At 40.6% G+C, this 12,339-nt stretch overlaps 1 protein-coding gene across 1 annotated transcript; it reads left to right on the forward strand.

Annotated features, from left to right (window-relative positions):
• Positions 1 to 8,253: 8,253 nt before the first annotated feature.
• Positions 8,254 to 12,022, forward strand: LOC141004268 (uncharacterized). Its single transcript, XM_073475691.1, has 2 exons — positions 8,254 to 8,383; positions 8,950 to 12,022. Exon 2 carries the CDS (start codon positions 8,959 to 8,961, stop codon positions 9,967 to 9,969), a length of 1,011 nt encoding a protein of 336 aa, XP_073331792.1. The 5' UTR covers positions 8,254 to 8,383; positions 8,950 to 8,958; the 3' UTR covers positions 9,970 to 12,022.
• The last annotated feature ends 317 nt before the right edge of the window (positions 12,023 to 12,339 follow it).

The following is a 12,339-nucleotide window of genomic DNA, read 5'->3' on the forward strand; positions in this document are numbered from 1 at the left end:
TTTATTTTTTAACAGTACGATAAGGTAGCTTTTCACCATGCAACAGTGGGAGTATTGGTTTACAGCAAAGTGAAAGCAGTAGCATTTAGGCCAGCACCAAACTCCAGGTCACATTTAGTGACTCTTTTTCTTTCTCAAACAATATCCCTCTATATATATACATAATAATTATGATTATAATTTATATAGAAATCAAATCTGACTAAAGTCAGTCTTGCCTACAATCTAGTTCATACTGAGTTGCTAGAGTGGCTGAATGGTGGTCATTTGAATAAGCAAATGCCACTGAGCTATTTAACACTGTGCTTCAAAAACATGCAAATTAAACTATGTATGATTAGATTAGGTCATATTCAAAGTTTTGTTTGTACTGTATGTGAAATAAGCCTCTTAGCCTCTAGTGTTAAATGGATCAGATGTGTACTTTCACACTAAAATAAAATATTGAACCAAAAGTTTCATTCATATGTTCTGAAAAAGATCAGGTATACATTTTTAAAGTACTTGTATTCAGTTCAAAATTGCTTAAAATATACACTGTCAATGTATAAAAAAATACTAACATATTTTTCACATTTTCAATCTTAATATTCATCTTTAGACTAAAGTCAAGCCACACATTATTTATTTGAGAGCTTCAGTTAACCATTCTGCCGTCTTCATGAATCTAATGCCACCTGGTGGAAGTCAGCACCCACTGCAGTTTAACCATCACATGAAGGTCAAAAGTTGACAGCAATGGCACGTCTTGACAAAAGGCAGCTCGCTGAATTCCACTCATTGTCAGTTAAATGTACTTTTTGTGGTCTCATATCTGTATGTCTCATTTCTCTTCCATATGAAAGTGAGGTCGTCCCCACAAATGCCACATATCAGCACCTGAAGGTGTCTGTATCTTACGTCTTACATGTGTGTGTATGTGAGTGGTTGTGCATATCTAGGGCGATCTTTCCTATCTGTATTTACAGCTGGGCTGCACAGCAGAGTGGTTAAGATGATGTGCCGGTGGCGTGGCATACGTGCTCTCAGGCCTCCGTGAACAATGACAGACAACAGGCCAGGCTTTTCCACCACAGTTTAACCGTTGCCCATCATGGCTGCCAAACCTCACAACCATGAACACACAGGAGAACAGTCCCTTTGTGCCTGTGGGTTCTTGTCGAATGCAAATTCGAACAAAGAGAGGATCAAGCTTCCCCTAGCATTTATATAAATGTATTACAATCTATAGCCCGTATTTTAAGTTAAAAACAAAAATAGAATTCAAGTTATAATAAATCAAAGCCAAATATTGAATTCTTTCATCAAAATAGAGAAATGTTCAATTACATAAGACTGGTGAAAGCAGAAACGAGCAGCATGAGAACTTAAAAATTGACATCTTAAAGCAAAAGGCTGGAAAATAAATACAACACTTAAAAACCTTTTTTTCTTACAACAATTATCACATATGTGCATGTGTACATTAAAAGAGTTGTTGCTCTTATTGCTGCTTCCGTCCATACTGGCTGTAAACCCTCGTAACACTATTCAAAAGTAAGAGATGGGGAACAAACCCACAGTCCTCATGTGCAAGAAGACATTTTAGCCAATGGTAAGCTAATGCTAACAGGAGGCCTCAGCAGTCTGAGTCAGTCAAGTGGGTATTTTCCCAAGTCATGGTCTCTCATGTGAAAAATTCCTTCTTTGGTTTATTGTTCCTCTGCCACTCTGCAAGGAAACACCGGTCAGGGACACAAAAATGTTTCTTTCTACTAAAACGATAGTAATCTTGGAAAATACTTACTTCATTTGACTAACTCAGACTGCTGAGGCCTTATATTAGCTTATCTTATTATTGGAGTGCATAGTAGGGTTTTTGATGTTTAATATTCATGTATTATCAATATGTGAATTATATTTTGTGAAAGACTTAAAAAAAGCGAATATATCCTTTAAATGAATACATTTATGTTATATCTGAGACCCTTACAGCTAAAAATAATATACACATATAAGATATATCTTATGAGTGGAAGCACTATGTCCCTGCTAGAGGCAGTAAAAGAAGAAAAGTCAAAACCAGTGAGAAGTTTAAGATGATCTCACATTACTCATGCCAGTTTCTTATGGGCCAGCTGCCAACAGGAACCAAGTGCTGCAAACATTGATAACACTTCTTATTTATTTTTACACCTTTTAACTTCTTAGAACTTGCCTATTGACAAACGCGTCATTTGTTATATTTATATGAGAAACATTTCCACGTCACATCTAGCTAAGATTCACATTCTTACCGCAGCATCAACAGTGAGAAAATCACAAGAGGAGGAGATGACAAGTTTTAACTTCCTCATGTTTTGTTCATTGCAAAATGGAAATATGAACAAACTACTAAACCATAAATGGTTTGAAATCCACTCAACCCTCTGCAGTAACCATAAAACTCCACATCAGTGTCATCAATGTATAATAACGCACTTCTCTTGAAATTCAATTTAGCTTTTTTCTCTCCCTTAAATGATTGTTAACTGACACAACGACGAAACATTCATGAGCACAGCAAGATGTCAGTAGGAAACGTTTATTTTAACTGTATCATAATTATCACTTGAACCAAACCTCACACTCGACAATGAAAACCACAATTAGCAAGATCCACCCAAAAGCAAACACATTCATTATCTATCTGCAATTTGTCACACTATCAAAAATACAGGCCAAGTTTCCACTACGTGTTTAATGTGAGCATGTTTGTTCTCATCTTGCTCTGTATCTCACAGGATCTCAGCAGGACACGACCTTCAGACCACCCCTCACAGTGAGTGTGAGAAAGCCCTCTGCTGTGGTAAGCTTCTCACTGTTTGGCCTACATTGCCATGTAAGGTTTTCGTGTAGCTGAAGAAAAGAAAAGTCGCACTACAGCTGACAATGAAGAGGCGATACCCTCCGTGCTTGCTGAGGCTCAACTTCCTGTACAACGTGCTTGACAGCTCAGCCGTGAGTTAAGGAGCAGGAGTCAGGCCAGCAGACAAGAATCACCCCAAGTATCACACAGCTCTCCTGGAGAGGGTTGTAAAATAAATTGGGTTCAACGTGGCATACAAACATGTGTTAAATAGGTTCAGATGAAACCAAAAGCAAAGTATTTCCATTGAAGTGGACTTAATGTACAGAATCTAAGTGAAAGTAGAACATGGTCGGGGTTTAGGTGGGAGTGTGTTTTTGTGTGTGAGGAGTGGGGGGTTGATGGTTTATGACAACAACATCAAAGCTTATGGGAACCAACTAATACGACGAACCCCCACTGATGAGTCACTCCATCACTTTCGCCTGAAAAACGAGGCATCACTGTGTTCAGTGAAATCTGTGGGCGCGCTGAAACACAGGACTGGTGACAAAGTAAAGGGACAGCCCGAAGAAATTACTGAAGAAATATAACAACACACAGCTGCAGTGCATGGTGCAATTAAGCAAATAACATCCAGCTGTGCTTTGTGACATTCAATAAGCTGAGCAGGCCCAGACGGCAAGAGGGCAAGATCCTGTTGACTTTGAGCTTCAGTCACAACTGACTGGCTAGTGTTAATAGGAACAGTGACTAAAGTGACATCTGCGTTTTTCGTCAATTGGAATGACACCCGTAAATAGGGTCAGAAATTGAGGTCGACAGCGCAAAATTGATTACCAAGATGCTCCTGCATTAGTGCGATATTTAGGGAAAACAGAAGAGCAACTCTTCCTCTGGTGAATGAAAATATCAATGCAGAAAGTGACTACTGTAACTTACAGTAGGGTTGTAGTATAATACTATCGTTACAAAGATGAATGCACGTTTGAGAGTTCAGTGGTGTTAAAAACCTCAGGCGCTGGTCGACAGGTGTAAAAATGTGATATGATCAGATGAGTCATCCTTCACATTATTCTCAACAAGTGGGCGAAAGCATGTGTGGCATACAAAAAATGCTCGATTCCTACAGTGAGATCATCACTGCAAGTCATTCTTGGAACCTGTCAGCTATTGTCTGATGCTCTCTGGTGACAAAGGTCAATGTTTTGGGGCTTCGAGCATAGCTAGTTCATACCTGAATATCCAGGCCAAGACCTCCTCTTCCATGCATTGGTCATTGTTTACAGTCTGATTAGCAATTTGAGATGCGAGCATATAGAGTTGGAGACGACACTGGCTAATCTGTATAAGCTAATAAAAAACTAAGTCGTTGTCAGACAATAGCTGATAAGTTGTGACGTTGCAACTCAGCCAGTGTGTTCGGAGTTCCCACTCTTTGCTCTTAACACAGACACTTTACACGCGAGCGACCAAAGCCCACTCAAACGTGATTGGTCAATACTACTCGGACTACGCATAGAAATAGCAATTCGTTGCATTCCAAGAGGGGACAAAGTTGTCATGAGTGATCGCCTTTTATTCATGAAAGATTTCTATCCTGATGGGAGTGGTCTCTTCTGGGATGACAACGCCCCCACCCATGTGGGGAAAAGGGCTCACAGAATGGTTTGAGAGTATGAACATGATGTGAGTCATATGATGTGGCCTTCACATTTAACAGATGTCAAACCACTAGAAACCCATGTTGGTTTCTCATTTAATTTGTTATCCATTTTGAATGTCAGTAATGATAAAACTGCGGCTTAGAGGATATGTGGTAAGACTGTGGTCCTGTGGAGTGCATACCGAGATTTATATAGTTATGACGTGTTGTTTTCTAACTGGTTATGTAGAAAGCACAGCCTGTCAAATTATACGGTATATGACTGGATTGAAGAATACCAAACTAAGAAGACCAAATGTAAAATATGGTCACAATATCCCTCTCTGTTGCGGAGTTATGATATAAATAATGGCCAAAAAAGTGTATTTGCAGAATATAATGATGTCACAGTGAATCTGGCATTTGACCTTTTGGATATAACTCACTCATAGTATTTGTCATTGTTGGCATTTGTGTGAAATGTCATAATAAACGTATTAAATCTCAAATGTGTTTTGTGAGGTGACAGTGAACTCTCTCTCTGACCTTTGACCACCAAAATCTAGTCAGTTCACCCTTGAGTCCAAGTGGATGTTTGTGAGATATTGTATTCTTGAGAATGGGACGACGGGATGGATAACCCCAAAACATGCCTACGACTTATACTGTCGTCAGCGCAGAGGCGTAAAAATAGAATTTAACACCAGCCATGTCCTTAAACAAAGGTTCATGTGGAAGGGCCACAACATCCATATGCTGTAATATGTTAATCAGAATATGAGACAAATATAAACAAGCTTGGTCAGGCTTTAATCAGCTGTGTGATTCTCTTTCAGATGGAAGTGTTCACTGAACTGTTCACTGTATTGTGATAAAACCAACCGGACATAATATTGTTCAAGATAAATCAACTGACAGAGCGATCATGTGCAACATGCAGTCAGGATGTGGGTGCTGCCGCACAATGAGAAAGTGGCAGCGGTATAAAAAATCATGCCCACCATGATACTTTCTGTTCATGTCTATTTGAACCGTGAATATGAGCCATCCTTAACAGGAGCACACTATGCAGTACAGTCAGTCAAAGATTATTAATTCCTGTCTCAACAATATATGAGTCTGTGTGTGTGTGTGTGTGTGTGTGTGTGTGTTTATTTGTGACCATGTTTATGTGTTTCCTTCTCAGCAAAACCATCAGACTAATCAGCAGAAATCAATACAATATGATATGTTACTACCTCTTTAAAAATCTGGAGGATGACTGAAAGTCATACCTGACTGTTGGGACATGGCTGGCTGTGGCCTCTGTGGTTACAGTGAGTCAGAAAGAAAAATCTGCCGAAGTTTTCTTCAAAAACAGAGCTGATAGCTCAGAGGATATTCCCCTGACAATCCGGACAGCCCCCACACTCAGTAAAACACAATTAAATCTTCACAATAGTGGTCTCGTACGGCACAGTCTGGTTTTGCTACTTGGTTTCGTTGTTAAGTGTGGTTGAACTGCAAATCAGGTGACTTCACCTCCTGTGGGGTGAAGCTGTTTTCATGCCCGGCTGTCTTTCTTCACAATAGCCCAGCTTGAAAGAGGAGGTTGCAAGGATGGGGCTTCTTCTATTGACCTGAATTCGCCTGAATGATGGGCAGGTTTGTAGCTGATATTTCTGGTATTATCAAGTGACAAGATGCCTTGTTCCAATATTACTGAGGACGTGAGGAATGACTTGATTGAAGACTACATGAACTACTGTTGGTAGCCTTTGAGGCTGTGGGAAAGTGACTACAGGACTCTCCAATGAAAGATATATGGATTGAAAGCACATGAAGATTACAGAAGCTGATACCATGCAGTGGATGGTATCTGGACCAGCAAAGGTGAATGAGAATAGTAAAAGCTACACATAAGACCTGAGTTGCGGTGTGGTTGACAGCACAGAGCCAGCTGAAACGGTCGAGGAGAAAAAAAACTAAATAAATGTCTGCAGCACCATTGGCGGCCTTGTGAGGCTCTGTTTGTTTCACACCGGATACAATTGTTGGATTACCACCATTGGGTTCTTATCATGTTGAAAGGCTCACTGTACATTTTAGTATGTGTGACATGCTATCATGCTAACCAAAAGCATGGCACACACCTTATACACACGGACTGGCATGTTAACATGTACAGTGTGTTAAGCATGATGGTATTTCAACATGCTCACATTGAAGATGGATCGGTGGACCAATCAGTGTGACGTTCAGTGCGGAGTAACCATAATGCAAACCTTACAAAACAGGGCAATGTACATTAAAATACATTTTAAAATGTAAAAATAAATTACTGCTTCAAATTAAGACAGTGACACCTTCAGTAATTTGACTAATTTAGAAAATCCTGAAAAGCAAAAATGCAACACATCACTTTAAAGGGACAGTTCACCAGAAAGTCAGAAATATATATATTTTTTACTCTTACCTGTAGTGGTATTTATTCATCTAGATTGTTGTGGTGTCACTTGCTGAGCACTTGCAGATAGTACTTGGACTGTAGTGCTGAAACCGCCAAAAAATAAATTTGAAAAACTCAACAGCAGTGTCTCTTTCCGGAAATCATGATGCGGTTTCTCAAGATAATCCACTGACTTTGTTGTGAGCCATTTCATGTAAGAACTATTTGCTTTCTACAAATGACAGTGAGGGATGTAAACACTAATTTGTGTCCTTGTCTAACACTAACATTGTCCTCAACTGAGTTGTATGTGTCACCTTTCTGCACGCTTTCTTCTATGCAGGGACACAGTTGGCTGATGGAAAGAGACATTGCTGTTGAGGTTTCCAGTGCAGCGCCACAAGCCGAGCGCCATCGTTCCATTTTATTTGAGAAAAGACCGACATCTCTGCAGCCAAAACTGGGCAACTCACACCAAAATAAGCTAGATGGATAAAGAGCCCTACACTCAAGAGGAAAACTATGTATTTTTGATTTTGGAATGAACGGCCCCTTTAAAATGTTGCAGCATGATATAGTGACACAGTTAGACTGTACATTTACAGTAATATGTGCTAGATCTCTTCAGGGAGGAGGAGTTACAGACACAAAAAATGTACAGTCGAGCGTGCACATCGATGTTTTATGGTGCAAAGGGGTTAACTAATCTTTAAACCAGCTTATTAAATAAACATCTCTACAAATGTGAATGTATATTGTGTGTGATTTATTTAATTTTTTTAAAATTTATTTTAAAAATTGTTTGATTTATCTTCTCCTTTTTTGTCTTTTTTAGTTTTTTTTACAAGCTATTAAGAGTGTTGTACTGTACTGTTTTAACACCAATACCCTCGGCTATATCATTCACATTCTAATGCAAACTCGTGTGTTAAGTCTGCTGTGGTTATATATATATATGCATAAAGTGTAGTGGATACACATCTGCATCAGCGCATTGGTGATGTTCTGCAGGCGCTGTGCAGAAACAGGAAGAATCAGAAAAGTAGGTCAGGTGATCCAAAGTGACTCATTTCAGTATCACCTGTCGATTTGAACTTGACCACACTGTTGCCTTGGACTTCCGCACTCCCAAGTGAAGTTGCCTGATGAGTTTCCACAGCAAGAAGAAGAAAAAAAAAAAGAAAAAAAAAAAGTCAGCAAGAGGTCACAACCCGATTGGTTGCATGCGGACGGTAAACCTCGAGCGCCGCCCAGCAGCTCTGCTCTCTTCAGCACCGCTCATTGTGATTGACAGGTCGGTTCAGCCCCTCTCCGGGCGGACACGAAGCGTCCTCAAACGTATAGCCGACGTATAATTAAACAAATGATTTGAGTGCCATGTCAAACGTTGTACGCTGCTGTGTGTGTTGCAGATTTACAACAAACTCTCTTAAAGTTGATCCCGTCCTCCAAATCATCCCACAGGTGCCATCTTTTCATCCAGGTCAGTGTCTCATCATCCTTTTCGACTTGATTCATGGGAGACGAAACGTTAGTGCTTTAATCTAATCTAATCTTATCTAATCTACTCGTTTGCTTCCTTAAATGTGTCTGAGGTTGATGCCTTTAAATAAATCTTGCAACACATTACTGTCGTCTTTTTAATGTTAACCCTAAGACTCATTTATGAAGTATTCATGAAGTATTCAGAATACTCCACTACATGTTAAAATCCTGCATTCAAAATACGTTTACAGAAATGTTGCTAATGCATTAATATTTATGCAAAATGAAAGGTTGTATTTTGTTTTTCTTTTAAGCTATTTTATTATATTGGGTATTATAATCTTTGAGTGCATGAGCTATGATTTGTATGTGGTCCGAGATCTAAATCTAACACAATGTAATATCCAAACAAGAAGCCACAAAGTAAAATCTATCAAGTATTGTCATTTTTAAAAAACTTTTATTGTAAAGTCTGGTTCGATTTAGCAGTAATCTGAACCTTAAGATATCATAGACTAACTCAGGGAGATGTTTTTAAGCATATGTTTGACTGCTTCCCTCCAGTCTAGAGCCATGTCAGCCTCCAGGACCCCCGACCGTCCTTCTCCGTGCGAGTCTTCCTCCTCAGTGGACGGCGGTACCTACATAGACTCTGATCCCGGCCTCCTCTTCCCGGTAACACAGTCCTCCCTGCTGGCTCGACGTCTCCTGCGTTTACGCGCCTGCAGCAGCCACGGCCCCGTTTCGCGCCGCAAGAGGGAGATGATCCCCCCCGACAAGAAGGATGCCGCCTACTGGGACAAGCGACAAAAGAACAACGAGGCAGCCAAGCGGTCCAGGGAGAAGCGGAGGCTGAACGACCTGATGGTGGAGGGTCAGCTGCTGGCTCTGAGCGACGAGAACGCGCGGCTGCGGGCTCAGGTGCTCAGCCTGCAGTATCACAGCAGACTGAGCGCAGACAAGAGCAAAGCCGCTTCCGCTGAAACTTCTACCTGGTCTTTATCACCTAGACCGACGCACATCCCGGCACTCCTCCAGGCTGGACTCAGCAGCCCAGCTTCTTATCTGGGGCAGCAAGAACGAGCGATCCACCAATTTGAGGCCAGTGCCAGAGGTGTTGGTGGATTTGATCCCCAAACTTCTCTCGCGCAGCAAAGTCTCTTCCACTTCCCCGGGCTCCGTGTCCGCTCTCCCCGAGCGGTCCTGGAGGCTGAGATGGAGGCTCAGCGACAGGTCTCCTACAGCGACGACATCCCCCAAACCACCGATGCGTCTTCCGGCCGAGCATTTCTGCCCACACCTGACACACTTCACCATGCCTCCATCCTGTCATACCCACCTCCAAACTGGCTGGTGCCCCATGTGAAGCACCCGGCAATGTGCAATAATTTCCTGCTGCCGTGGCGTTCTTCCTACCGGGCTCCACCGGCCGTCTACCCCGGCCTGCCTCTCTACGTCCAGGAGAGACAAGGCCCGGCTCTGGGTGTGGAGGCAGACATTCAGAAGGGGCTCAAGAGCCGGTTCAGCAGCGCACCGGCAGGGCTGTCTCAAGTAGAGATGCACCTCACTCCAGATGGACACTGACGGGACAGTTTTGACTGTCATGGCGTTCATTACAAGGAGAGAAAGAAATGCTGCATTCATGTCTTGCAAAAAACAAACAAACAAACAAAAAATTTACTGCTGTGGTTTGATGTTTAAAATCGCCACTGAATTCAATACACGCTTTATAATTTAGATAAAACACCTGAATGCAACGCCATTCAATCTGTTATTTGGTCACAGTGAAAACAGGAAAAAAACGTTAATTATCCAACGATACAGATGAGGCCTGGGGCATATTTTCCGACGAACAGGAGGCATTTAATTGCAGCCTACAGAAAGTCAGATTCACTGCCTGACGTGCTGTGGTTTCAAATGTGTTCATCACAGTGAAACATCGCACGCACCAACCAGTCAGCTCCTCTCGACCTTTGCAACAAATAATGTCACAGCTAATCTGAATCTTTCACTCGTTGTTTTGTGTTATTATTATAATGTAGTATGTCAGCATCGTGGCAAAATATGCAACACGTCATTCCAGTTCCTTAATTTGTCGTAAATCGGGATATAAGAAACATTAATTAATCCACCGGGTAGATTTGGTTGTAGGGGGCTTCAGATTTAAAGTTTAGGACTCTTTGCCGTTTAACTGCGGTGAAAAACACCAGCAAGTGAGCCAACGAAACTGGGTGCTTGTTGACTTGGTATTTCCCTTTATCCCCACTGCGTGATTTCCCAGCAGACCTCGATTGAATGGAAAACCAAACGTTGAACCGTTCATTGGTGTGCAACAGACTCTGCATGACACACCGTCCTCCACTGCATGTGGTTGTGCCACTCTTAAGTGCTTCATTATAAAGTCAGGAATATCAGCCTCATGCAATAACCAAATGCTTGCAACTAGATCGCGAAATAAGTCTTTTGTACTGTAATAACAAAAATAAAATAAACGTGAGGTACTTTCCACCTTCACTGAAATCTCTCTGCAAAGTGTTTCTGCAGCAGTTGGGAAATATGATGATGTTTTGAAGATCAGTAGGTCCTACATGAAATTTGAAAAAGAAAATGTATCCAAATGTTTAATTTAAATAATAAATGATCCCAAAGAAAATTAATCTCTGACCTATATATTGTCAATTATTGCAGCCCATGTTTGTATCACAAGAGGCTGCATGCAGCAACGCACAGTGTTGTAAAATTACTCAAAAGTCAAACATGAGTAAAAGATATTGTGTTGAAATATGAATTTGGTAAAAGTGCAAAAGTTACCCATATGAGTAGTACTTGAGTAAAAGGCTTAATGTGTCTGATATTAATAGTACTTAAGTATCAAAAGTACATTTTTGGCTGAAAATGTACTGAAGTACAAGTGTAAGTAAATATACTATGTGGTCGACCAGTTTGTCTGTTTGCCAATATAATAAATTAATTGAAAACTGTGCACAAATGCCCTGATACAGCATGTAATCGGCAAAGTAACTTGTAACTAAAGTTATCCAATAAATAAAGCGAAGTAAAAGTACAATATTTGCCCCCAAAATGTAGTGCAAGTATAAAGTAGCAGAAAATGGAATCGTAGAATTGTATTTAAGTACTGTACTTGAGTAAATGTACTTAGTTACATTCCATCACTGGGTGTAAATGACAGTCAACGTCAGTGATTGCATCATCTAAAAAGTTTTTTATGCTCCTGCATGCATTGAGGGGAAATCCATCCTGAACATCTCTCCACTGGCTTTGCCACTAAATAAGTTCAAATCAAACGGTGGTCCATACTGATGAATTATTACAAGCCAGTCAGGATTATCAGCTGAGCAGGCCTTCGTCAAGTTTCACTTCTTCAATGCAGTTGTTGTAAATCAGTCTCCTTTTCGGATTTCTGCGGCACTTGAGTTCAGGTTAGTTTTTAAATGCCATGTTTATTACAAAAGAGTTGTTCAAAGCTGTTTTCTTTCTGCTGGTTATCATGACAGGACCTAGTAGTGCCATTGTAACGGGTGGTCGTCTCCAGTCTGCCAGCAGAGGGCACTACAACACAATACTGGTGTAGTTTCGTCTGCAAGTGACGAATGCACAACTCAAACCAGTAGGCCGGATTTTTTTTTTAAATTTCTGCCTCTCCAGTTCATTGTGTATGTATTTTTTCTTGTAGTGTAAAACACGCACACAAACAACTTTTAAAGAGTAAATGACGTAAAACTGTTATTACTATATTTATGTAACATCTAGACTGATTTTTATAGGAAATAAAACGTGAGTTGGAACAAAATTTGTTTTTAATATTCATCTGGTGCATTGATGAAACTGTTTAAAGGGGCTCAATTAAACAATTTGTAGCAATTTACATGTATCAATCACTTTTTTATTGGCAATATGTGAGTGGATTGTAACGTGTTGTGAAAAATGAGACTT

Source organism: Pagrus major, chromosome 11 (genome assembly GCF_040436345.1).
Source record: "Pagrus major chromosome 11, Pma_NU_1.0".
Classification (NCBI taxonomy): Eukaryota; Metazoa; Chordata; class Actinopteri; order Spariformes; family Sparidae; genus Pagrus; species Pagrus major.

Excerpts from the sequence above, each read along its gene's own strand:
- LOC141004268 (XM_073475691.1), top strand. The coding sequence starts at position 8,959 with ATGTCAGCCTCCAGGACCCCCGACCGTCCTTCTCCGTGCGAGTCTTCC.